A 24,791-nucleotide genomic window follows, 5' to 3' on the forward strand; every position below is an offset into this window, starting at 1 on the left:
TTTTGGTGACGGTAAATTTTCGGTTTACCATCCTGCTCTACCAGCTGACGTCATCCACCTGTTGGGGACGCTAGAGCCCAAGAATGATAGGCGTGGCTAACCAGCAGATTAAAAGACAAATTTCTCGTCATCTGCACTTTGCTAAATTGTTGTACATAGTCGAATCATCTCAAAATATGATTCTTATTCACATAATGATGCTATTTTAGACTTTTATTCCTCCTTTTTCTCAAAGTTTGCCGCTCTGAAAATAGAACAGGTTTCTGTTTCGGGACCAGTTCGGGACCAATGTTTCAGTCCAGTGTTATTCAGTGCAGCGAGAAAGTTCCAAATTCTATCCAGTCCAACCGATAAACCAATGCATGTTATGACTACAGAATAGTAGGAATTAATCTATCCATCTGTCTTTCTGCGAATCAAATCTATTTTTATATTTACTGCCTGAAAAGAAACCAAACCAAGGGGCACTAAATAATCATTTGTCTGCTAGTGCTCAGCTCATTCTGACCAGGATAAATGGTAGGAAAATAGGTGAATAAATCTCAGGTGATGCCCTACAGCCCAAAAGGCTGATAAAGCTGAATAGTGATTAGATAATTTGATACAGACAGAGCCTGAAGCTGCCAAAGTGAGCATTTGCAGAAACCACCACTACAAGAACACACCAGGTGGGTGGCCTTGACACCCTAATGACTTTTCTACTGCTGCTGCTGCTGCTTCACAATTGTCTTTGCGTGTGGCAAAGGTTTGTTCTTACCTTGCGGCCGTCACTGGCGTGGCAGTTGACGTTAAGCGGCGTAAGCAAAGCCATTAGCTTCTCCTCGTTCCCACTCCTGCAAAAGTACACACACACACATTAGAGAGCATACGCCACCATAAGGGATTAGTGCTGTATCTCAGCGGGAGAGCATGGATGGGTGTAGGGGGAAAGAATGAGATAAGAAGCCTGGACGACTTAAGGGGAAGAATTTTCATTTCCAGACTGACATGATTTGTGTGCTTTAATATGTGTGAATAGGTGTGCGCGCGCTGGTGTATACGAGTGTAAAACTGACAGTAAAAAATAACGTGCTGCTGCAGAAGACAAGCCTAGAAGAATGAAGATAATGTTCATGGTTCTGATGGGTATCCCGGTTTGTGGGCTTACTGCCCTGGAATTGGCTAACCAGAGGGAAGAGTTGCCATGGCAGCGACCAATCGAACTAGGATTCCTTCGACAGCTATGAAAGAAGGAGCTGTCAGAAGGAAAGGAAAATGACTGTTGCCAGCCTCACTCTATTAACCTTATCATTTTTTTGTCCTTACCCTTTGCCTTACCGAATTGTCTTTGCTTCTATTATCTCAAAAAGAAGTCTCATTTTTTTCTTAGCCAAGTTCTCCACACAGAAAAAATCAGCTTAATTTCGAAACACTATCCTGCTCTAAAATGAGAGCTTTTAGCCACCCTCTCCCTTATTTGGCTCAATTAAAAAATCCCATTGTCTCCACAACAAAAACTGCTACACTTATCTGGAACATCCAACCAGATTCATCATTTACTGTACATGCATTATATATACTCGTGTAGACTGGTAATTTATATTTAACAACAAAACGAGCGACTACATTATCAGTGTGACAATAATTACAGAAATTGGTCTGGTTTTGAATATCCTATTGTACCCCAAAATCACTTTGTTGCCAAATACAGGGTGTTCCAAAATGTTTGACCCCATTTCATAGGCCAATAATTTTGACAGTTTTCGTTGGAATGACCTCAAATTTTCACAGCTTGTTTAGAAATATTTCAAGTTTTTGTGTGTAACTTTTGGCATTTCTATCTTTTTAGATTAAGAAATGCCATTCACGTCAAAAGAAAAGGCCTTTTGCGTATTAGAGTATGCTCGGACTCAGTCACCGAAGACAGTGCTGCATGCCTTCTTCACGAATTTTCACAAACAAGAAGGCACCAGAACTGAAACAGAGAATTACAGCGGCATTGCAAACTGTTACCGAAGACAAGCTACAGCGAGTTTGGCATGAGCTTGAATACCGACTCGACATGTGCAGTCACAGGCCCGCTCATATTGAACATTTATGAAAATCTGTCATAGAACCAACAAATATTTGTACTTTTCTTTGTAAATTTAACCAATAAAATTTGTGACCTTCAACATAAAGTGTATGTAGTTTCATTAAAATCCATCAAGTAGTTTCAGAGATATGGGCATTTAGAATGGGGTCAACCAGTTTGGAACACCCTGTATATTCGCTTAAAGGTCATTCATTACTCGCTTATAAATTTAGGTGAAATCCCATTTACAAATTAGGGTTTCTTTTTTGTCTTTTTAGTTTTTTGTCTACCTTCTGCGGCTATCACAGCTTCAAATCTTCTCAAAAGGCTTTTCACATGGATTCGGAGTGTGTTTATAGGACTTGTGACAATTCTTCCAGAACCGCATCCAGTTATTTGGATGACATGGTTTAGATCTCCGTTTTTTTTTGTTTTGTTTGTTTTTTGCTCGAAATTTTCCCAAAGGTGTTCTATTTAGGTGAGGTTAGGAGATATTAAAATGATTATTCAGGTTAATTTACACAAAGATTTCTCATCCATGTTGTTATCGTAATTTGTACAAGGGGGCAAAGTCATTTTAGAACAGGAATAGGTCATCCCCTAACTCTTCCCACAAAGTTGGGAGCACGGAAAATATTGGCCTATAAAGACATAGATTACACATTTTTGTGTAGATGAACTTACAGTCATGTGAAAAAATTAGGACAACCTATGGAAGCCTGCAGGGATTCCCCTATATTCAACAGATTGTGGCGCACCGCCACACTAAAATGAAAGCCGCCACGCCTGGCAAATGAGATGTATTTTATTTATTTATTTAAATAAAAAAAATTTTTTTTAAGGCCGCTTCAAACTAGCGGCAGCCGAGTGGGAGGAGTTCAGCGGACACCTATTCATTGTGTATTGTAGCCTAATGTTCGTAACTATGCAGGCCCCCCCTTAAGAGACGCAAGGGGAACGAGTAGGAAGAATGGGAGAACGAGCGAGATAGCGAGAGATAGCGGTCGCATGTTGTAGCAGCCCGCTGTTATTTTGTTATTGTTTTTCTTTATTATTGTTACCACAATAAAGTGGGTAAGCAAATACAGACTTCTCTCCTTCTTGCCCATATCCGGGGCATTACAATAATTTGGATCGGACTTTTCGGCGAAAGTGAGCGGTGGACGGCCGTCTAAAGCAAACTTTGACTAACTTGCGCTGAGAGACTGCGGAGAGGCGGGGCCCAAAATAAAGCCTTGCTCTATTTTCAGAGCGTTGGTCACAGTAAACGATTTATCAGTTCAAGCAGAGTAAAATGATACATATTCACGGTACAAGAACGTCGTTTCTGTGTCCATCGATTGGTAAGAAAAGGCTGTTTGTACGAGTGAAGTGTGGGCGCTCCCGTCAGGACATTTCACGTGGAGTGGCTATTTTTCGGCACAACACCGGCGCGCCAACTTCAGACAATTACGGCTGACGAAACTTTGATAAATGCGCCCCCCCACCCAAATTTCGCGAGCTCTGGGACACTCGAAAAATGACTCTCATACCTCTCCTTGCTAAGTTAATGGTACCTCGACGTGCCTTTGTGTGGAAATTTAGTTTACGAACAACGGGGAAAAAACTATTCACCTTCTCACCGAATCAAGTAAAACTCTTTACACGGCTATTAGAATTCCCCCAGTGCTCTAAATGGGTCAGTTGACAGAAGGACTGTTATTGTTGTGGTAATGTAGTACTTATGAGGGTCAAATAAAAGGAAAAAGGAGGACTACGACGGTGGTCTGCAACCCGCGGCTCTCGGGCCGCATGCGGCTCTTTAGCGATGCTTCGGAGCTTTTTTTTTTTTTTTTAATGGAAAAAGATGGGGGAGGGAAATATATTTTTTTGTTTTAATAGGATTTCTAGGAGGACAAACATGACACAAACATTCTTTCAATTCATTAATATTGTAATGAAGTTAAACTTGTGGTGGCATAGTACAACAGAGTAGTCACGTGGTGCGTCATTCTCTATAGGATCCACTGCAGGGAAAACAAACATTTAATCATGAAGGCTAATTACGTATTTCTATAGTAGGCTAATATAGCTAGTATCGATAATTATAAGGCTTGTTAAAGGCTTTTAATTTTTTGTGGCTCCAGACATACTGTATCAGTTTTTTTTGTGTTTTTTGGGGGGTCAAATATGGCTCTTTCAACAGTTTGGGTTGCCAACCCTGAGTCACTACGAGATGTAAGTCGTACTATTGCCACGAGAAAAAAAGTCGCATTAGTACATCGGGTAACGTAGCTGTAATCAGCTACGCATTTTACATACATGTACTGTAGCTGAGAGGTACAACATTAGCCTGGCTAATGAAATATTTCAAATATATCTTTGTTATGGTTCTTCTTGGGGGAAAAAATGAAGAAAAAAAAATTCGCTGTGGCACGACATGGTGAGGCTGTCCGACTCCGATGCAGCCCACCACCACAGCTTCAAAAAATCCTAGGGGAAACACTGGCCTGTGTGTTTTTTAACATATTTGGTCATATGGATATTTAAGATCAGTTTTAACAATCTTGAGAGATTCAAGTATTAAAAATAAACACTTATAACTGGAAAAAAAAAAAAAAAATTTTTTTAATAACTTTCTGTAAAATATCATTTTAAATAAATGTAATTTTTGTTAAGGAATAAATTAGGACACCCCCACAGTCAATCCCACTTAAAATGTCTAAAATCACACACGGGGTATCACATCAGATGCACATGATTAAAACATCTTTACCCAGTGTTTTGAAGGAGGTTTGCCTTATTTAAACCTCACATTTAGTTTGGTGTGCCCCTGACTGTTGCTCCAAAACTCCTAAAATGTCATCAGAGGGCCTACAGCAGGCTCTTGCTACTGTTGATGTGAAAGTGCATGCCTCTACAATCAGACATAGACTTCACAAGTTTAACCTTCATGGGAGGTGTGCAAGGAGGAAACCTTTGCTGTCCAAGAAGAACATGAACGCCAAACTGAAGTTTGCCAGAGTGAAAGTAGATAAAGACCAGGACTTCTGGAATAATTTTCTTTGGACAGATGAATCTAAAATGTAATTATTTGGACACCAGAACAGAAGACATGTTTGGCGTAAACCCAATACAGCATTGCAGGAAAATAACCTCATACCAACTGTGAAGCATGGAGGTGGAAGTGTCATGGTTTGGGGATGCTTTGCTGCAGCAGGACCTGCCCAGCGCACCACCATAGAATCCACTATGAATTCTATCGTGTATCAGAGGGTGCTTGAGGAACATGTGAGATCATCCATGAAGAAATTAAAGCTGAAGCGAAACTGGACCCTGCAACATGACAATGACCCAAAACATACCAGTAAATCCACCAAGCACTGGTTGAAAAGGAAGAAATGGAGAGTCCTGGAATGGCAGAGTCAAAGCCCAGATCTTAATCCCATTGAGATGCTGTGGGGTGACTTGCAACAGGCTGTACATGCAAGAAACCCCTGAAACATCTCACAGCTGAAAGTATACTGCGTTGAGGAGTGGGGCAAACTTTCTTCAGACTGATGTCAAAGACTGGTAGATGGCTACAAAAAGCATGTAACTGAAGTTGTTTCAACCAAAGAGGGTAACACTAGCTATAAGCTGGTATGTTGTCCTAACTTTTTCCTCAGTTAGAATATGCATATTTGTTGATAAGTTTGGTTTAATGAGTAAAACAATGTTAATTTTTGTTGTTTACTTGCAATTAAATCACTTTATTTTCCAGAGATAAAGAAAAGCAAGATAAGACATTGATATGTGAACATTTCTTAAATAAAGAACTGAATATTTAATGAGGTGCCCTATTTTTTCACATGACTGTAAATGGCATGCAGAATCAACCTGACATTAGAGCAAAACTGAGAACAAGGCCGTCTTATCCAACATTGCAGTGTAACTTCACAAATTGTTTCTGGAAAAAGGGTTAAACATTTGTTACATAAACACACTATGAAACCTTGTAGAAAGCCTTCCCAGAATAGTTGAAGCCATTGTAGCTACAAATGATGGGCAACAATCATATTAAAACCTTTAGATTAGCAATGAATGGGATGTTGCTTAAGTTCATAAGAGTCAACTAAGGCGTTGAGAAAAACACTGTTGGCATTATAGCGTTTATCTCAAGTAGAGCTGCAGCTACCGATTATTTTAGTAGTCGATGAATCGATGAACCACTTAGTTTTAATAATCGAGTAATCGAATAAGGAACATTAAAAAAACCTCAAACTATATTAAAAATAATAATAATAATAATAATAAATGAATGAGGATCAACAGTGGGGCAAATAAGTATTTAGTCAACCACCAATTGTGCAAGTTCTCCTACTTGAAAAGATTAGAGGCCTGTATTTGTCAACATTGGTAAACCTCAACTATGAGAGAGAATGTGGGGAAAAAACCAGAAAATCACATTGTTTGATTTTTACTGAATTTATTTCCAAATTAGAGTGGAAATTGTGTATTTGGTCACCTACAAACAAGCAACATTTCTGGCTATCAAAGAGGTCTAACTTCTTCTAACGAGGTCTAATGAGGCTCCACTCATTACCTGTATTAATGGCACCTGCTAACTCATTATCGGTATAAAAGACACCAGTCCACAACATCAGTCAGTCACACTCCAAACGCCACTATGGCCAAGACCAAAGAGCTGTTGAAGGACACGAGAGATAAAATTGTAGACCTGCACCAGGCTGGGAAGACTGATTCTGCAATAGGTAAAAGAAATCAACTGTGGGAGCCATTATTAGAAAATGGAAGACATACAAGACCACTGATAATCTCCCTCGATCTGGGGCTCACACAGTAACAAAGTACTATCAGTAACACAATGTGCCGAAAGGGACTCAAATCCTGCACTGCCAGACGTGTGCCCCTGCTGAAGGCAGTACACATCCATGCCCCTCTGCGGTTCGCTAGAGAGCATTTGGATGATCCAGAAGAGGACTGGGAGAATGTGTTATGGTCAGATGAAACCAAAATAGAACTTTCTGATAAAAACACAGGTTCTCGTGTTTGGAGGAGAAAGAATACTAACTTGCATCCGAAGAACACCATACCCATGTTGATAATTACAGGCCTATCTAATATTTTCAAGTGGGAGAACTTAAACAATTAATGGTTGACTAAATACTTATTTGCCCCACTGTAAGTACAACAAAAAAACAATTGGCCAACTTACATAGCAAACGTCCGCTATCTTAAATACTATAAAATGCTAAATAATGCCACTACAGGGCAGTATATCCACCTTAATCTATAAAAAATGAATAAATGCAAACACTTTCAAAACAAACCATGACAGCGCCACTTTAATTAAATGAATATTCGAAGCTGCTAAATTTAATTTGAATCTTTTTTCTAATCGAATTACTCAAGTTAATCGATTAATCATTGCAGCACTAATCTCAAGTGCATTATTGTATTGCATTGCTACTGAGTTAATATAGGAATTTTAAAATATAGTTGTGTTTGAGCATTATGCATTCTTTTATGCAAATAAATTACAGAGGAGGTGACACAAATCAGCTTGGCTTATCAGTTAAGTAAACCTTTTTATAAGCTTCCACATATTTATACTTAGAGTACATGGTGGTGTGCAGATAAAATACTGTATGTGGGCCAAAAAATATGGCAAAGAAACAATTTTATCCCATAAAGCATGTGTGGGAGTTGAAGCAAAAACTATTTAAAAGGGAGAGAGTTCCTATGAAAAACGGTTAGAAATGTATTAGGGAGGTCGGTTAGTGGCTCAGCTGTTAGAATGACACGGTGAGACAGCCTTCTGACCTCATAATACAGTGCTCAGCCACCCACACTACCAAAGAGACACACAAAAGGAACAGACATGGTCCGTGCACGAACACTCACAACCCACACTACTGCAAAAATAACATGCAAAATACCCTTCATAAATGATTTTTGTAAAAGAGGCTTAACAAACAGAAATTCCAAATGGCATTTTTGAAATTTTTAGCAGTTAGCTCTGCTGTTAGGGGCACATCATTCAAAATGAGGTCCAATTTAATTAAAAGCACAACATTTTTGATGCAACCATTCCAATCAAACACTTTGAACTGACTTGAGATTTTACATGAACTCGCCTTTTTGAGAGTTTTAAGTCTTTCCAAAGAGTAAAAGGATCTAGATTGTGGTAAATATCCTTTTGGAAGAACTGACACAGAGGCCAAGATTTCTGAGATTGGACAATTTTAGAATGCCTTGATAGTCTTGAGATCCCATTGTACCCTGCACAGATTCAAGATGTCCTGTGCATACGAGCCATAAAAGATGAACAAGCTTATTCTAGGTTTTAACAACAGTTGCAGTCATTATGTATTATTATATGATTTTTTGTGCGTCTGTAAATATACAGTATACGGCGGAAAACACAGACACGGCTGAAAAAGCCGTTTCTGCTCTTGCCCTCCTCTTTAAAATAAACTGCTGTATTTTAAGCCAAAACTGTTGTGTTAGATAGAACAATATGTCAATATGCTGCCATAGCATTAATCTCCTGAACAATTTTTAATTTGCCCGTTTTACCCTGGAGACCACCGTTTACAGACACCACGCAACCGCTTTTGTCATTCGAAATCATTTTTAGCTCAGAATTATTAATAATGTCTAATATTTAGTTTGGAAAAAGAAAAAAAAAAAACGACTTTATAAAATTATTCACTCACATATTTTAAACTTTTAAACAAATTACGTTACAATGAAAAAATTTGTGTCTGCAAATAGGCCAGGGATACCTACCTCATAACTATCGCTGAATTATATTTTTTTGTTACCATTTTCCCCGATACATTAGTTGATAATTAATCGATTCGAACAAAGAAAAATTGGAGAAAAAAACTTTTACAAGGGTAAATATTTGAAAGAAGAAGAAAATCTAGACTACTCCTAGATGTCTGTGGTTTCTGCATCGCGACCCTTGTTACCGACAACGTTTTTCACCCATATTATGCCCAAAACGTCCGACTGTGGCTATTCACAGCTGTGTCTTTACAATGTGTGAGACATGCTACATGGAGTTTTTGGATCGAACTCAAGGTACGTACGCGATAATATCTCATTAAAATCATGGTGTCTTTAATTATGCTCTCTCAGGCTCTCACCTCGAGTTAGGGTTTAGGGGTTTACATTTTTTCTTTTTTCTTTTTTTTTTTTTTTAAAAATGAGCTCCTGTTCAAAATTTTTCCTCCCCCAGAAAATTGAGATTTTAAGCTTTCCAATGATGTGTCACACATGCATTTAGGACAATTTTGAAATTTGGCCAAATTGTGGTCACCTGAGTTTTCCGCCATATGCGACTTGTCAAACAGCTCCAGCTTAACTTTTTGTCTAGAGGATATTTTCTCTGACGTTTTTGGCTACGCCAATATGCATTTTGGTTTAGTCGGGTCTTGTCAGTTCAAATTATTTTTTTGTTTTTATTTGTTTTAGTTTAATCTTTTTCATAAATTATTTTTTTTTAATAAACTTTATTTCAAGGGTGTGAAGTAACAAATGCCAGTAGCGCACAAATGTACAAATTAACTCGTTTACTCCCATTAATGGCGATACAAGTCCAATCCATTTAAACGTGGAGGGGCCTGATCACTGCTTGCCTTCCCAGTTCAAATGATTGATCGTCTATCACTGTCGATGGAAGCCAATTAATTAAACATGATAACGCATTATTTCATCATTTTTACAAGATAAAGCAACAGAAGATGCATATATGGATGGGTGGCTGTTCTTTATATTCACTTTATTTTTTTCTAAGCATATGTAATGTTAGGTTTTGAAACTTGCTTGGATGGAAGTATTAGTCAAGCTGAAAAAAATGTTGAAACATCACGTGAATAAATGACATTAGTGATTTTTGGAATAGGCTTGTGGGTTTTTTTTTTTTTTTAAGACAACACATGTTTCAAAGGTCACATCAACACCATCGCTAGTTTGAAAAGTTTAATCCATTCCGTTCGTTTGCTACTAAAAAAATAATGGGACACAGTAATTGCCTTTTCTTTTGATTTTGCTCCATCATCAACCAACCACGTTTTATTGAATGATGTGATATTGCCCTAAAAAATATGTCATATAATTTTAAGGCTGCATTGACGTTAACGATCCAGTTTTCTTTTTCACTTATAAAAACTATCTTGGAAAACTACTTAGATCTCTTACTGTTAGTACTTTTTCACAAAATTGCTATTATCCCAACGTAGCCCCAAAAAATCATTTGAGTTACAAAAAAACTTGCCACCTCAACAATGTAAAAACAACACCATTTTAGTAAAGTAAGGCAAAGGGTGGGGTATTGAATAAAAACAATGGAACCATATCTAAATAGGAGGGACATATCAAGAGAAGATATAGAAATAGGCAATAAGAATGAGAAAAGAGGTAACCAAAAATGATGCTAACTACTGTATGTAACAGGAAAAAAGGGAGGATACAAGATGGGGGGATACAAAGGGCAGAATAGCAGGGAATAAAGTATGACTGGGATGAAAGGATGTGAGGGTGGGCAGCAAAGATTCAAAACAGAAGAGGAGATCATGCATGGATGCCGTAAAGTTGGAGGAAACAGGCGGAGGTGGAGAGGAAGATAGAGGAAGAGTAGAAATGAAAACAAAAGAGCATCTGGTACTCACCTCGCTGCCTCCAGCAGCTCATCCTTCTTGTATTCACCTAGATGGTTACAGAAGATCATGGTGTCAAGTCAACTGGTCACTAACACACAAATGCGTGTGAACATGCTAAGAACACACACACAGACAAAGACACACACACATGCAGACAGATCTAAGAAGGATCGATCTATCTCATGAGCGAAAGGCGCTCTCTCAATCCCCCCTCGCTTTCTGCTACTTCCACATTCCCGCTCAGTGCGCACCCCTCTGGCTCCGGTTGCCGTGACGATGTGTTGCCGGCAGCGACCACAGCGCATTCATTGTTTAGACGAGGAAGAGTCGACTGACACACGCTCTGCTTCTATCCGTCTGTGTGTCTGTCCATCCCACATATCACCCTTCGTGGTTGGTATCGCTAACCATCCTCCATCGCTCCCCATCTTCATCCTCACACGCGGCGTCTCACTGCTATTGTCTCAACCCCCCGTGGGTTCCGGAGGCGTTGTTACCGTCAGGAAGCACAACAGAGATAAACAAACCCCTCCCCCTGCCTCCCTTACCCTCTTTCCAGCTAGCACTCCCTTGCAGCCATGCACAGTCCACCGTTCTTTTTTCTGACAGTCATAAAATAATCGGCATCCCATATGTGCTTTGTGCATGGGAATCCGCAACATCACTTGCTTCATCTGTTATTCAACCAAACAGCACTTGCTTTGTGGCTAACCATTGCATTATAAATTGTCAGGAATTACAAAGGAATTGATGCTATTGGTGTATCTACATAGCAAGCATGTTACTTAATCCCCAAATTATTTTCTCTATTAAACTGCTCATTTACACCACAGTGTATAGGGTTCCGTTCAGTTTTAGTTTTTCATTCATGCATCTTCAGTAGCACTTAGTTACTCAGACATATTTTAGTGTTTAAAAATATACTGTAATTTGAAAATGTTTTAAAATGTTGCTCTTATGCACAGCCAAGAGGAACCAAATCCAACTATTCCATAGTTCAACACAAGAAATTAGTGCTGTCAATTTTATCGCGTTAACGGGCGGTAATTTTTTTTTTTAATTAATCACTTTAAATATTTGACGCAATTAACGCATGCACGGAATGACCCTGTCCATGCGTTGTCTCAAGTAGTTTACAATGACGCCGTTTTAGCACATTGAGAGCGAAAAGGCAGAGAAATGTGAGTGGACACATTGGATCGCGCCATTTATTGGCTTAAGCTTTGGCAACTCTTTCACAACAAATATTAGCATTGTGGCGAACGACGTGGGGAAGAATGACAGGAGACTATCTTTTTCTTAACACGCCTAATTGAAAACAACGCAGAACATACTGTATAGCATTTGCAGACACTACTGACAGTCATGGTTGCCTAACTTCTCATCATGCATTTGGGCGGAAGAGTTAAGTCGCTACAGTATCATTTCGTGAAAGCACAACACATATAATATTCATATCCTTCACGGGAGACAATCTTTTTCTTGACACGCTTAATTGAACATAATGCAGAACATACAGTATACCATTTGCAGCCACCACTGACAGTAATGGTTGGCCAACTTCCTATCATGCATTTGGGCGGAACACTTAAGTCGCTACAGTATCATTTAGTGAAAGCACAACAAAAATAATATTCCTATCTCTCAAAAAAAAAAAATTATTATGTTCACAAAAAGAAAAGCGCTCAATGCAAAGAGAACTGGCATTCCCAATCAAAATAGCAAATAAACATAAAACTTACTCAGACTTTGCCTTGGCTTGATTTCTTAAGTAATTCAAACCTCGCCAGTGACACCTTGTGGTGTATTTCAATCACTATCTTACGTAGTTAAAGACACTGTCCTTTATATTTTTAACTTGAACATCAATTGTGAAGCTTCATATTCAAGTGTGAATTTTACGTCGTTTTTTTTAAGAAAGAGCTGATTAGTTGGGATGCTCTAATCAAGCAGCCTTAGATCCATATCAGCTGATTTCCGTGTAAAAGACTGTGATCATCAGGGAATAAAAAAGGCAGACCAAATGGTTACAGTCAAACATCCGCTTTCAGAGCCCATTTGAATTACACGTGCTGGTATGAGTGTGACAGAATTAAAATTAGTAAACAAAAATTAGTAAATAAAAGTAACCCGGAAAAAAAAAACTGAACTCATCAGACTAGATGAGCAGCTTTTCTCACTAGTCAAAGACACCGGATCTCGTTGTATGTGCCATCTTTTGCATCCCCCAAAGAAGACGTTACACGTACTTGGGGCTCATTTTTTCCCTGTCCAAAGCAAATGCACTTTAAAGTCACGTGTGCTGTTTCAAGGCTGCTTAAACCAAATGAACATTTATTATTTAAAACGGAAAATGGGCCAATTTCATTTTGCATACCAAGCAACATAACTATTATGTTTATTGTATAAATCACAAGAGCGGTACAGTGGAAGAGTGGTCCGCCTCACAGTTCTGAGATCGTTGGTTTAATCCCAGCGCCGGCCTCCCTGTGTGGGATTTGCATGTTCTCCCCCGTGCCTCAATGGGTTCTCTCCGGGTACTCTGGCTTCCTCCCACATCCCAAAAACATGCATGATAGGCTGATTGAACACTCCAAATTGTCCGTAGGTGTGCGTGTGTGCGTGGATGGTTGGCTGTCTCTATGTGCCCTGCGACTGGCTGGCAACCAGTTCAGGATGTACCCTGCCTCTTGCCTATTGTTAGATGGGATAGGCACCAGCACCCCGTGACCATCGTGAGCATATGTAACAGAGTTATCATGGATTTGTGTGATTTCACTTGTTCACATTAGAAGGCACAACAGCGCCCCCCAACTCATGCGGTGACTATAAATAGCTGGGCGCGTCACAGATGTCGCCAGTTGTAATTTGTCATCAGCAAAGGTGAGTTGGATAGCATTGCTAAGTTGCTATTAGCTTAGCGCCACAGTGCTAACAATTTTAATTATTCTTTAGCACGTTGTAGCGAGGCCGTGAGACTGACCAGCTCGCATCGTGTGCGTGTGTTATGCAGGTATAATTATTGTTTATTATTTGATTATGCCAGCCAGTTGTATTTTGTCATCAGCGAAGCACGTTGAAAAGACTAGAGAGGCCTGTAATTGTCAACATGGGTAAACCTCAACCATGACAGACAGAATGTGGGAAAAAAACAGAAAATCATTGTTTGATTTTTAAAGAATTTATTTCCAAATTAGAGTGGAAAATAAGTGTTTCGTCACCTACAAACAAGCAAGATTTCTGGCCGTCAAAGAGGTCTAACTTCTTCTAACGAGGTCTAACGAGGCTCCACTCGTTACCTGTATTAATGGCACCTGTTTTAACTCATTATCGGTATAAAAGACACATGTCCACAAACTCAGTCAGTCACACTCCAAACTCCACTATGGCCAAGACCAAAGAGCTGTCGAAGGACACCAGAGACAAAATTGTAGACCTGCACCAGGCTGGGAAGACTGAATCTGCAATAGGTAAAACGCTTGGTGTAAAGAAATCAACTGTGGGAGCAATTATTAGAAAATGGAAGACATACAAGACCAATGATAATCTCCCTCGATCTGGGGCTCCATGCAAGATCTCACCCCGTGGCATCAAAATGATAACAAGAACGGTGAGCAAAAATCCCAGAACCACACTGGGGGACCTAGTGAATGACCTACAGAGAGCTGGGACCAAAGTAACAAAGGCTACTATCAGTAACACTATGCGCCGCCAGGGACTCAAATCCTGCACTGCCAGATGTGTCCCCCTGCTGAAGCCAGTACACGTCCAGGCCCCTCTGCGGTTCACAAGAGAGCATTTGGATGGTCCAGAAGAGGACTGGGAGAATGTGTTATGGTCAGATGAAACCAAAATAGAACTTTTTGTAGAAACACAGGTTCTCGTGTTTGGAGGAGAAAGAATACTGAATTGCATCCGAAGAACACCATGCCCACTGTGAAGCATGGGGGTGGAAACATCATGCTTTGGGTTTTTTCTGCAAAGGGACCAGGACGACTGATTTGTGTAAAGGAAAGAATGAATGGGGCCATGTATCAAGAGATTTTGAGTGAAAATCTCCTTCCATCAGCAAGGGCATTGAAGATGAGACATGGCTGGGTCTTTCAGCGTGACAATGATCCCAAACACACAGCCAGGGAACAAAGGAGTGGCTTCGTAAGAAGGATTTCAAGGTCCTGGAGTGGCCTAGCCAGTCTCCAGATCTCAACCCCATGGAAAATCTGTGGATGGAGTTGAAAGTCCGTGTTGCTCAACGACAGCCCCGAAACATGACTGCTCTAGAGGAGAGCTGCATGGAGGAATGGGCCAAAATACCAGCAACAGGGTGTGAAAAGCTTGTGAAGAGTTACAGAAAATGTTTGGCCTCCGTTATTGCCACAAAGGGTACATAACAAAGTATTGAGATGAACTTTTGGTATTGACCAAATACTTTCCACAATGATTTGCAAATAGATTCTTTAAAAATCAAATGATGTGATTTTCTGTTTTTTTTTTTCCACATTCTGTTTCTCATGGTTGAGGTTTACCCATGTTGACAATTACAGGCCTCTCTAATATTTTCAAGTGGGACAACTTGCACAATTAGTGGTTGACTCAATACTTATTTGCCTCACTTTAAGTCTGAGAGGGGCTTATACTTGGGTTCTCAGTGGGCTCTTATGCTAGCGCAAAAAAAAAAAAAAATACAGAGACAAATGGCTAGGAAGATTTTGCATAATCCAGTTGAACCCTGAAAAAATAGTTGTAGTCAAAATATAAAATTAATTCTTTACAGATTTTTTGCTTGAATTTCTTTTGTACTTTTCTCATCACTTCTGAATAATACTGATAATATTTGCTAGACTGGAGCAGGGGTCGCGTTAACCGAATATTTTCCGTCTTTGACCGATTTTTTAAAACGGTGACGGAAAAAACTGAAGTCCATCTGTCATTTTGACAGGTTGCAATTCACACCCCAGACCACAGGGTGGCGAGTGGGCATATTAATTAGCTATTGTCTCTCTTGATGCATGACGTCATTGGCCTTACTCTGAAAAATGTCAAGGCAACTGAGTGTCCGAAGTTTCTTCAAAAAGCCCCAAAACGACGATGTTGTTGATAAAAGAGGTGAAAAAAGAGGGACTGCAAGCAATTCAAGTCCATGAGCACCAGGAAGAAAGTGTGAGACTGCGTTTAGGCCACAGCAGGTGAACTGTTAATTTCATTGTTCCATATGTAACCTCGTCTGCTTGATGTGTGATGATGGCACGGTGTGGATTCTCTGTTAAGCTTGTTCGGACAGAATATTAATTTAAAATGAATGAAAACTAAATACTATTGAATATGTTAAAGCAGTATGCAATGCTAAGAGTCTTGTTAGCTCGAATTGCTGTGTACAGCCGCTGTAGCTCTGCTGCTCTCTGTGAACTCTATATTCAAGCCGGAACGCGCGTGGCTCTTAAAGTGTCTCTGTCACGTGACTGTGTCGTAGCCGGTAACGCGGTCGGCCAAATGGACACAAAAGTACGGAAGGTGAATTATGCCAAACAAAGGGTCACCACAATGTCATTATCATCATTTAAAAAATTTAAGTGACGGGTAAAAATAGATTATGACCGGATTTTTATGACCCTGTCAGTCAAAGTGACAGACAACGAAAAGTCTAGCGCAACCTCTGGACTGGAGCCCAAATTTATTGACCTTTCCAAAACACTGCCTAATACAAACAGAAACTTTGCCTTGACTAGCAGAACATATTCGAGAACTGAGAAATTAATACCGCAAGAGAGACAAATATGATCGAACTACATAAGAAGAGAATGAGGATGAGCTGCACAGCAGACAGACACGAGTGGGGGGATAGGGTGGAAAGCAGAGGCGCAAGGTTACAGAGAAGGGAAAGGGGGTTGAGGGGTAGGAGGGGAACAAAGGATTTGCAGATGAAAGAGGAGAGATGATTAGGGATCTGGAAGCTGACATGCATGGATTTGACACAGTATAATTGGTGTTAGCCAGGCGAGGGCGGAACTGTGTGACGCAGAAAAGAGGAAAGCGAGAAGAGAAATTGAAAACTATGAATACAAAAAGAAAATGAACACAGAGAGATCGAGAAACTAAATGAGATGACATAGTTTGGAAACCATTTGAATAAAGTGACAATAAATCTTGCACCTGAGCACAACTTGGTGGTTATTTTTTTCCACTACTGAAACAGCTTTTGGAGATTACAAACAATTTAACTAAGCAGGCCATTACTTCACTTAAAATGAACTGCAGTGGTTTAATAACCCAGTCAAACCAGAAAGAGCTATAATTGTGCTATACTAGGATGACGTAACATGAAGATTGCAGTGCACATTACCGGCATTTTGCAGAATTTTACGGTACAATGTTATTGAAGGTGCTGAAGTAGCCGAGTGGATTTATTTTATCGCATAATGCCATACTTTCAAGGCACAGAAATGCCTTAGTATAAAGCCACGCACAATGCTTCAAAACGACAAAAAAACCCTCGATTTGAATTTGTGTATTTTTTTTTCTTACAGATGGGGCAAAATTGACATATGTCAATTTGCACATCCCCCGACGGGGCTCCCAGCGTGGATGCTGGCGACTCGCCGGAAGTCCACTCGCTCACTGGGCAGGCTAGTGTCGGGCCACTTGCCGACCACGCCAGTACCGGCGCGTCGCGGACACTCTGCTTGGAACCAATTGCCAACTGTCACGTCAGGGCAGCGGGTGAAGTTCGCCGTGTTGAATCACATTAAGCAGCAGGGCACCATACTCCGGTGCGATGCCGATGTCACGCCCGTACCGGTGCCCTATATTTGGCTTGGACTCCAGCAGAGTCTGATGACTGGATGGAGCCCTGGTGGCCATTATTCTTGCGTCATACTTTTATGCCATTGGCGTAGTCACCTGCTACTCAAACACACCGGAACTAGCGTTGAAGTTGAATCTTTGTGTCAAAATGATACAATCGAAAAAAAGTGCCTTCAAAACTTTTTCCACTTCAAAAAAAAAAAAAAAAAAGTGCGTTCAAAAGTTTTTCCACTTAAAAAAAAAAAGTTTAAATTTTTTTGCTTTTCAAAAAAAGTGAAACAAATATATTTATATATATATATATATATATATTTCAAATAAAAAATATGTTTTCAAAAAAAATATTTTTGCAAATGATTTTTTTCTTTGATTAAAAATAGTTTTTTGATTAAAGCGACTTTTATTGCGGTTTAATGATTTAGACACAAATGTCCTACCCCTAATATGGCTCAAACACAAAAAGGATTGCTTCAATCAAAGAAAACAGTTTGAATGAAAAATAAAGTGTTTAAATGTGAATTTCTGAGTCTCAAATATTTTTTCACATTCAAACCTTTTTTTCTACGCTTGAATTTTTTTTTTTTTTGATTGAAGTGATTTTTCTTTTGAAAATATATTTTTTGTTTGTTTGAAGCAACTCATTTTTTGATTGAATAATAAAGACACAAATGTCCTAGCCAAAATGTGGTCCAAACGCAAAATTACATGACTTCAAACAAAAATGTTGTTTCAATCAAAAAAAAAAAACTTGACTTAAATCCAAAAAAAAAAAAAAAAATTCTAAGAAAAATAGTTTTCAAATATATTTTTTTGAGTTTCACATATATTTTTGCATTCAAACACATTTTTTTTTATTTCAGTGACTTTTTCTTCGATTGAAAATATAGATTGATTGAAGCAACTTTTTTTTGATTGAATAATAAAGACACAAATCTACCTCCATATAAAGCAACATGGTATATCTACCCAAGACAAAAAACAAAAAAAAACTTACCAAGCAGCACATTACATGTGCTTCACAATGAATGACACAACTAAACACTGCGTACCAACTAAAATTACAATAAGAAAATGTCACAAATTGTGAACTTGTGACGGAAACTATGGCGAATTTTCATCCCGTTCTCGTCTCGTCAGACAAAAATTGGCATTCGTGTCGTTATGTTTTAGTCTCCCAAGAACGCTTTCAGCTCGTCATTGTCACGTCATCGTGATGAAAAATTGTTTGTTGACGAAATGTTTTTGTTATCACGATCGTTCACAAAAACAACACTGCTACAATAAATGTATTCAGTACAGTTCTGTAGTAAATACTTACGGTGCAATACATTCCCAAATAACCTTTTTCAAACATGTATTTAGTGGCAATTTCCACTTTGTAAATTATAAGTTTAATACTTTAAACGTACTTCAAAGCTGTAGTACAGATTGTTATTATTTCTGTCAGTTGATGCGCTGTGTAAATGTTCAAACTATTACAGTAGCTTAGAATATTGTTGAATGAAAAGCTTATTTTTGAGCAACATAGAAAAGTATTTTTCAAAATTTGAGAATCGGATGCTTAAAACACAGAAGACATTTGGGGTCAGAATGCTACATACTTAAAGTGCTGTTAGTCTTTGTAGAACTGCAACTTTTGCCACTACGACTATTATTGTTACACAACGTGAATGTTAATTGCACCACTGGGCAAAGGAGAGTGTTTGTATTAAAACCCAAACTTTGGTGTACACAATTCTGCGACAGTATCAGTAATACATAACAAAAGAATCATACCTAACCCCGAGTCCAGATAAGCTGGCTGCCTCCTGAATGATGATGTTAAGCGTGTGTTTGTGTGTGCATGCGTGTCCCTTGACAAAGTGCAGTAGACAATTGCAATCGCCATTTGAATTCCAAATATCGAAGGCTTAAAAGCATATACTGTATACTACTCAGGCCTGCACGATATATATATACAGTATATCGTTTGAACAGCGCCATTGCAATGTGCGCATGCGCAATAGTCACATCGTAGGACATGAATTTTTTTTTTTTTTTTTTAATATATAAACTTTTGTTTTACTTGATAAAAGCAGCAAGTGTGCAGATCCTGGATCCCTTTTATGTACAGCAAGCCTGGATTATACGGCAATATATGAATTAAAGATGTCCCCCATCCGATCACGTGATCGCAAATCGGGCAGATCGCACCATTTTTTAGAGGATCGGAATCAGGTGACAAGGATCGCCTTTTAATGAAACAAATATATTCATGTTTTTCTGCTTCATGCTCATACAGCGCCACAGCTTCTAACCTTCCCTCCAGCATGCGTTTGGTACGTAATGTTAACGATGATTGACAGGTTTGTAGCTTTGATCTGGCCTGAGAAGCCACGGTAGCTCTACGATCAAAGGCACAGAGGTTTTAATCATCGTTTAGCTTGTTAAACATTAAATAGTGTGTGCTGTGGCAGCTCATTCATTGTGTAAGTGAGAGGCTGTTGTGGGCAGCGTGAGCGTCAAAGTAGGGCTGGGCGATATGGCCTTAAGTACAGTGGGGAGAACAAGTATTTGATACACTGCCAATGGGTTTTCCCATTATTTGATACACTGCCAATGGCAAAACCCATTGGCAGTGTATCAAATACTTGTTCTCCCCACTGTACGTATCATGATAAATTGAGCAGATTTACCTCGATAACGATAAATGACGATAAATTCGCCCAAGCGGACTGTTATATCATTTGAAAATTTGAATCAATGCATGGAATACAAATTAACTGTTTCTCGTTAAATTTATTTACCAGCTTTCAATTTAACATGTAGTCTAAACATTAAGTATTAAAAAAGATCTTGTAAACAATAAGAATTCTAGTGTGAACATTTATAACAGCTTATATGACTTGAAAAATGTACAACATTATACAAATCAATATGACAACTGTGCAAACATGTCATTTTAACACAAATGACATGCAGCTTTAATAGTACACTTCAGAAAACTTATTGAACATTTTTTAATACATGCACCCCCCACACAGACACAACCAGATTAAAGCTGTATTGCCCTGATGCCAATGAAACATTTAATTAACATTTTATGATGGCAGAATAAAGCAAACACAAACAGAAAAATAGCTGTGGCCATTAAACTGTCATATTATTTTTAGGCTTCACTGTTGGATTATACTTTATGCTGAGTGCTTTACCATCATGAAAGCTTTCAGAGAAATCACACAGAGATACCAAATAACGCGACACAGTGATTGCTACGTGAAGTCCGTGCCCAGTCCACTCATTAATTTCAGCCGTTTCGACAAGGTTAGAGCCGCTATCCGACTTCATCACGTTCATTTGTACCGTTAGCCGCTAGCGTTAGCCTGTGGCTTGGCTACTAGAAGAAAACACTGAAAGCATCCTCTCCTGAAATCGTGAGAACCAGGGAGGACAGCGGGTGAAAGCCTGTCTGGAACTCGCCAAGAGTTTACTTAATGTCGGGTGACAGTTTGGCAAAGCTAATTTAAGCCCGACTCCATCCCGTATACTTGTAGCATTAGCCGCTAGCGTTAGCCTACCGGGCTTCTGTTTGTTTGGCTTCCTGAAAACCACGTGATTCCATACGTAAGCACACTGTCTGCTTTCTTAAAGGGGAATGAACATAGCCGAACAAAACAGAGTCAAAGCGGGATGAAAAGACAAAATTTTCTTGTTTTATTAAATTACCGAATTTACCGACATGGTCAAAATTACGTCGGTCATCGTGAAGAATTTCGATAACGGTAAATTTTCGGTTTATCGCCCTGCTCTACGTCAAAGCGTGGGAAATTTTGAGTCATATGAATTTTACGAAGTGATCGTTCACGCCTATCCCAAACAGAGCTATTCAAGTTATCTAGTGAAAATTCTTCTATTTTTAATAACGCAACATAATATCGCAATATATCGCAAACCACCCAAAAATCGCAATGATGGTTTTTTCCAATATCGTTCAGGCCTAATACTTCTAAAATGCAAACGTGTGTGTGTAAATTGAAGCCTCAGCAGGACTCATAGATTATGAATGTTAACCATTAAATACCATTTATAATTGTCTTCTAACTTCTTTCTTGATTGTGTATATTATCGCTACTTTCACACTGGCCATCAAAGTGATCTTTTTCCTGCTTTTTAGGGGGCCTGTCTGTTATCTGTTTTCCCTTGCTTGCTGTCTTGTGTGTAAGATACCAATGTGGGAGCAAGGTTTAAATTTAATCTGCAAATTTGCAAATTATCAGATGCAGAATGCCACCTGTGTGTAAAGTACAAAAAGTGAAAAGTCCTGTCCACTCCATATTGTTCTGAAAGAAATTGCCATAGTCCGGAACACAGATTGTGCTGACATTTAAAAAAAATAAAAAAATTAATACTCTCTAAAATGCCATGCTTAGAGCCTGTGTGGAAGAGTATGTTTTGAAAGTTCTCCATATGCCTAAAGTAATATGACATCCGAGAAGGTTTCTATGTTCACAAAACAACATTAATAGACTGTGATGATATCATATAACTACCATCAGCTTGGAAATCACAGTTAACCTAAGGGAATTATGTCTCTGTCCTGAATGAAACACACAGGAGACCTGAAGGGACCACAGTTAGCTTGTTAGATCAGGTACAGTCGTCAAAACCAAATCACACATGAGTCAGTCTCCAAACATATGAGAAAAATATTCAACTTTTCATCTGGAATCAGGCTCATCATTAAAAACTTTCTATATCATATCCTATCATACAATAGCAGACTTAGCCAGTAATCATTTGCACACTCATTTCAAGTCACAGTTTGATTTCACATGGTAATTCAATTTACTATCACTTTTACAATTTGCTGTAGACAAAATTACTCTGTGCTTTTTCTTCCCGTTTTGATTTAGTTCATTAATCAAATTTTGTCAGCCTGCTGCAGAGTGGCCGCTTGCCTTCACTAAATCACACGGTGTTGAGGAGCCAAGCATCCATGTGGAAAACTAGGCAATTTCAGCTGCAGGAAATGTGCTAAAATGGGGCTAGGTAACCTCAGAAATGCATCACAATTACACGCAGTGTAGACATAAAAATGAATTTTCCCTCCTTAGGTATTTCATCTTGTCTTAGATTAGCAAAACACAAATCAGAATAATATATTGATCCTGAAGTGTGAGCGCCTGAGAGAGTTTGAGCGGAAACAAGGTTCAACTCATTCATCACAAGAGACTAATCGAAACGCGCTCACTATGGTAATCAATGAGCGTGTCACTGATTAGGCGAAGAAGGATGCACACTTGGCTTTCAGGGAATGCAGGAATTCACTTAGTCTGGCTCGTATAGGTGAAAACCTGTCTTTCGCAAACGCTGTTATCAAAAGGATAACTTTAGAAATGTTACCCCTTGGATGGATGAGACACCCTCCCCTCTGTAGCTTCAGTGCACTATTCGCACACTTCAAGTTTTAAGAATATATTTATGCAACAAGTGTTTCGTTAGGTTTATTTTTACTTCTCGCATAATTGCAAAAATGACAGAAGGCTCAACTACCATCACTTTGGCAGCATTAGTATTTGTGTAAGTTCAATGGGTTCAGTCCCCGCTCGGTGAAATTGAATTTAGGGGTGTTCCAATCTGTTCAATTGATCAGAAATCGGGCTATTTTTCAAAGGATCTGAATTGGGTGAAAAGAAACGGGTTTTAATTTTTTTTTTTTTTCCAATTAATACACAGTCCCTGACATAAGTCTTGTCGCTTATCCATTTTGTAGAAACAATTGCTAATAACCTGACTTTTAATTATTCAATTGGTTTCAGAAATGGCTCATATGAAAGCTAAAACCCTCCCAAATTATGTTGAATGTACAAAAATATATTTGATTCACTGGAAAAAGAGTTATCATTTAATGAAGACATAAAGGTCAAATTTTGGCAAGACATAAGTTTTGTCACCTACAGAAAGTAGTGTAAAAACTGAACAAAAAATGTAATTCAAATACAAAAATATGTTACATAACATAAGCAAATTACATAGTGGTGCTGTGAGATCCAAATTTAATATTTTGTATGACTTCCATGGGCTTAAAGGACTGCATCCATGCGGTTCGGTTTATACAATTTATTGATGAAGTCATCAGGAACATCAAAGAAAGCAATCTTGCATGCTTCCCAGAGTTCATCAACACTCTTGGGTTTCGTCTTCCATGCTTCCTCTTTCATCCTACCCCAGACATGCTCAATGATGTTCATGGCATGTAAAAGTCAGGTTATTAGCAATTGTTTCTACAAAATGGATAAGCGACAAGACTTTTGTCAGGGACTGTACATTTATGTTTTTCTGCTTCATGATAGTACAGCACCACACCTTCCTCCTCCGAAGCAGTGGGGCCAAACTATCCAGTGCAGCTTGCGTTTGGTATTTAAAATTAACGATGACTGACAGTTTTGAAGCTTTGATCTTTCCATAGATGCTTGGTAGCTGTAAATCAAAGGCACAAATGTGTCAATCATCGTTAAACTTGTAACCCAGTCAAAAGTGTGCTTTGGTAACTCAATGTGCAACTAAATGCCTGTTTCAGCAGCATGAGTGGATTTGAGTGGACTTATTCAAAGAAGCATTTAATAAAGACAAGCATTTTCTATGTTATTCTTGTTTAAAAAAATTCCCATTATGAAGGCGGCACGGAGGGACAGTAACATGTTTGGAACTTTTGTTCAAACATATATATTTATTTATTTATTTATTTTGTATTCTGTATTCGCAGATTTCAAAATGAGGTGACTCGGACTTGGGTGCAAAAATATACGATCGGGACATCCCTATCCGATTAGCTTCTGACCAGTCCAGGGTGTTCCCTGTCTAGTCTGGCTAGGATAATCTCTATCTCACTAGTGACCCAGAGAAGGATAAACCACTCTTCAAATTGATTGATTGACAGTTACGATGACATTGAACTCATACTGCATTTAATGTTAGTCAACCATACTGTGCATTACACCTGATCTTAATTCTTCCCATACTTTCTAGGTTCTGGAGAGAAACACAAGGACCGAGTGTGAAATGCTGAAAACTCAAGTCAAACAATAAAAGTCAACCCAAGAAGACTAAAAAGAAACTCATATTCTGCAGATTTGAAGATGAAAGTAGTAAAATCTGCAGCCGTTTTTGAGCAGAGAGTAACCTGAAGCGCAGGCATTGGAAAACGTTTTCACCTAAAGAGCCATTTCTACCAGTTTCCCACAGGAACAAAAAAAAAAAACACAGAGAGACAACAAAAGATATTTAAAATGGAATAACAAAACAGA

At 38.8% G+C, this 24,791-nt stretch overlaps 1 protein-coding gene across 3 annotated transcripts in view; it reads right to left on the reverse strand.

Moving 5' to 3' along the window:
* The window catches only part of tnksa (tankyrase, TRF1-interacting ankyrin-related ADP-ribose polymerase a), a 149,295-nt gene that overhangs the window by 68,173 nt on the left and 56,331 nt on the right, over nucleotides 1-24,791 (reverse strand). For 2 of the 3 annotated variants that reach the window (XM_057818164.1, XM_057818163.1), the window contains 2 exons: nucleotides 10,714-10,750; nucleotides 758-833 (listed from right to left, as the gene is read on the reverse strand). In XM_057818164.1, the coding sequence (XP_057674147.1) occupies nucleotides 758-833; nucleotides 10,714-10,750 (113 nt within the window). Of the gene's footprint in view, nucleotides 1-757; nucleotides 834-10,713; nucleotides 10,751-10,955; nucleotides 12,305-24,791 lie in introns of those variants that run through there. The other variant, XM_057818165.1, reaches the window with a different exon arrangement.

This window comes from Corythoichthys intestinalis, chromosome 17, assembly GCF_030265065.1.
Source record: "Corythoichthys intestinalis isolate RoL2023-P3 chromosome 17, ASM3026506v1, whole genome shotgun sequence".
Lineage (NCBI taxonomy): Eukaryota > Metazoa > Chordata > Actinopteri > Syngnathiformes > Syngnathidae > Corythoichthys > Corythoichthys intestinalis.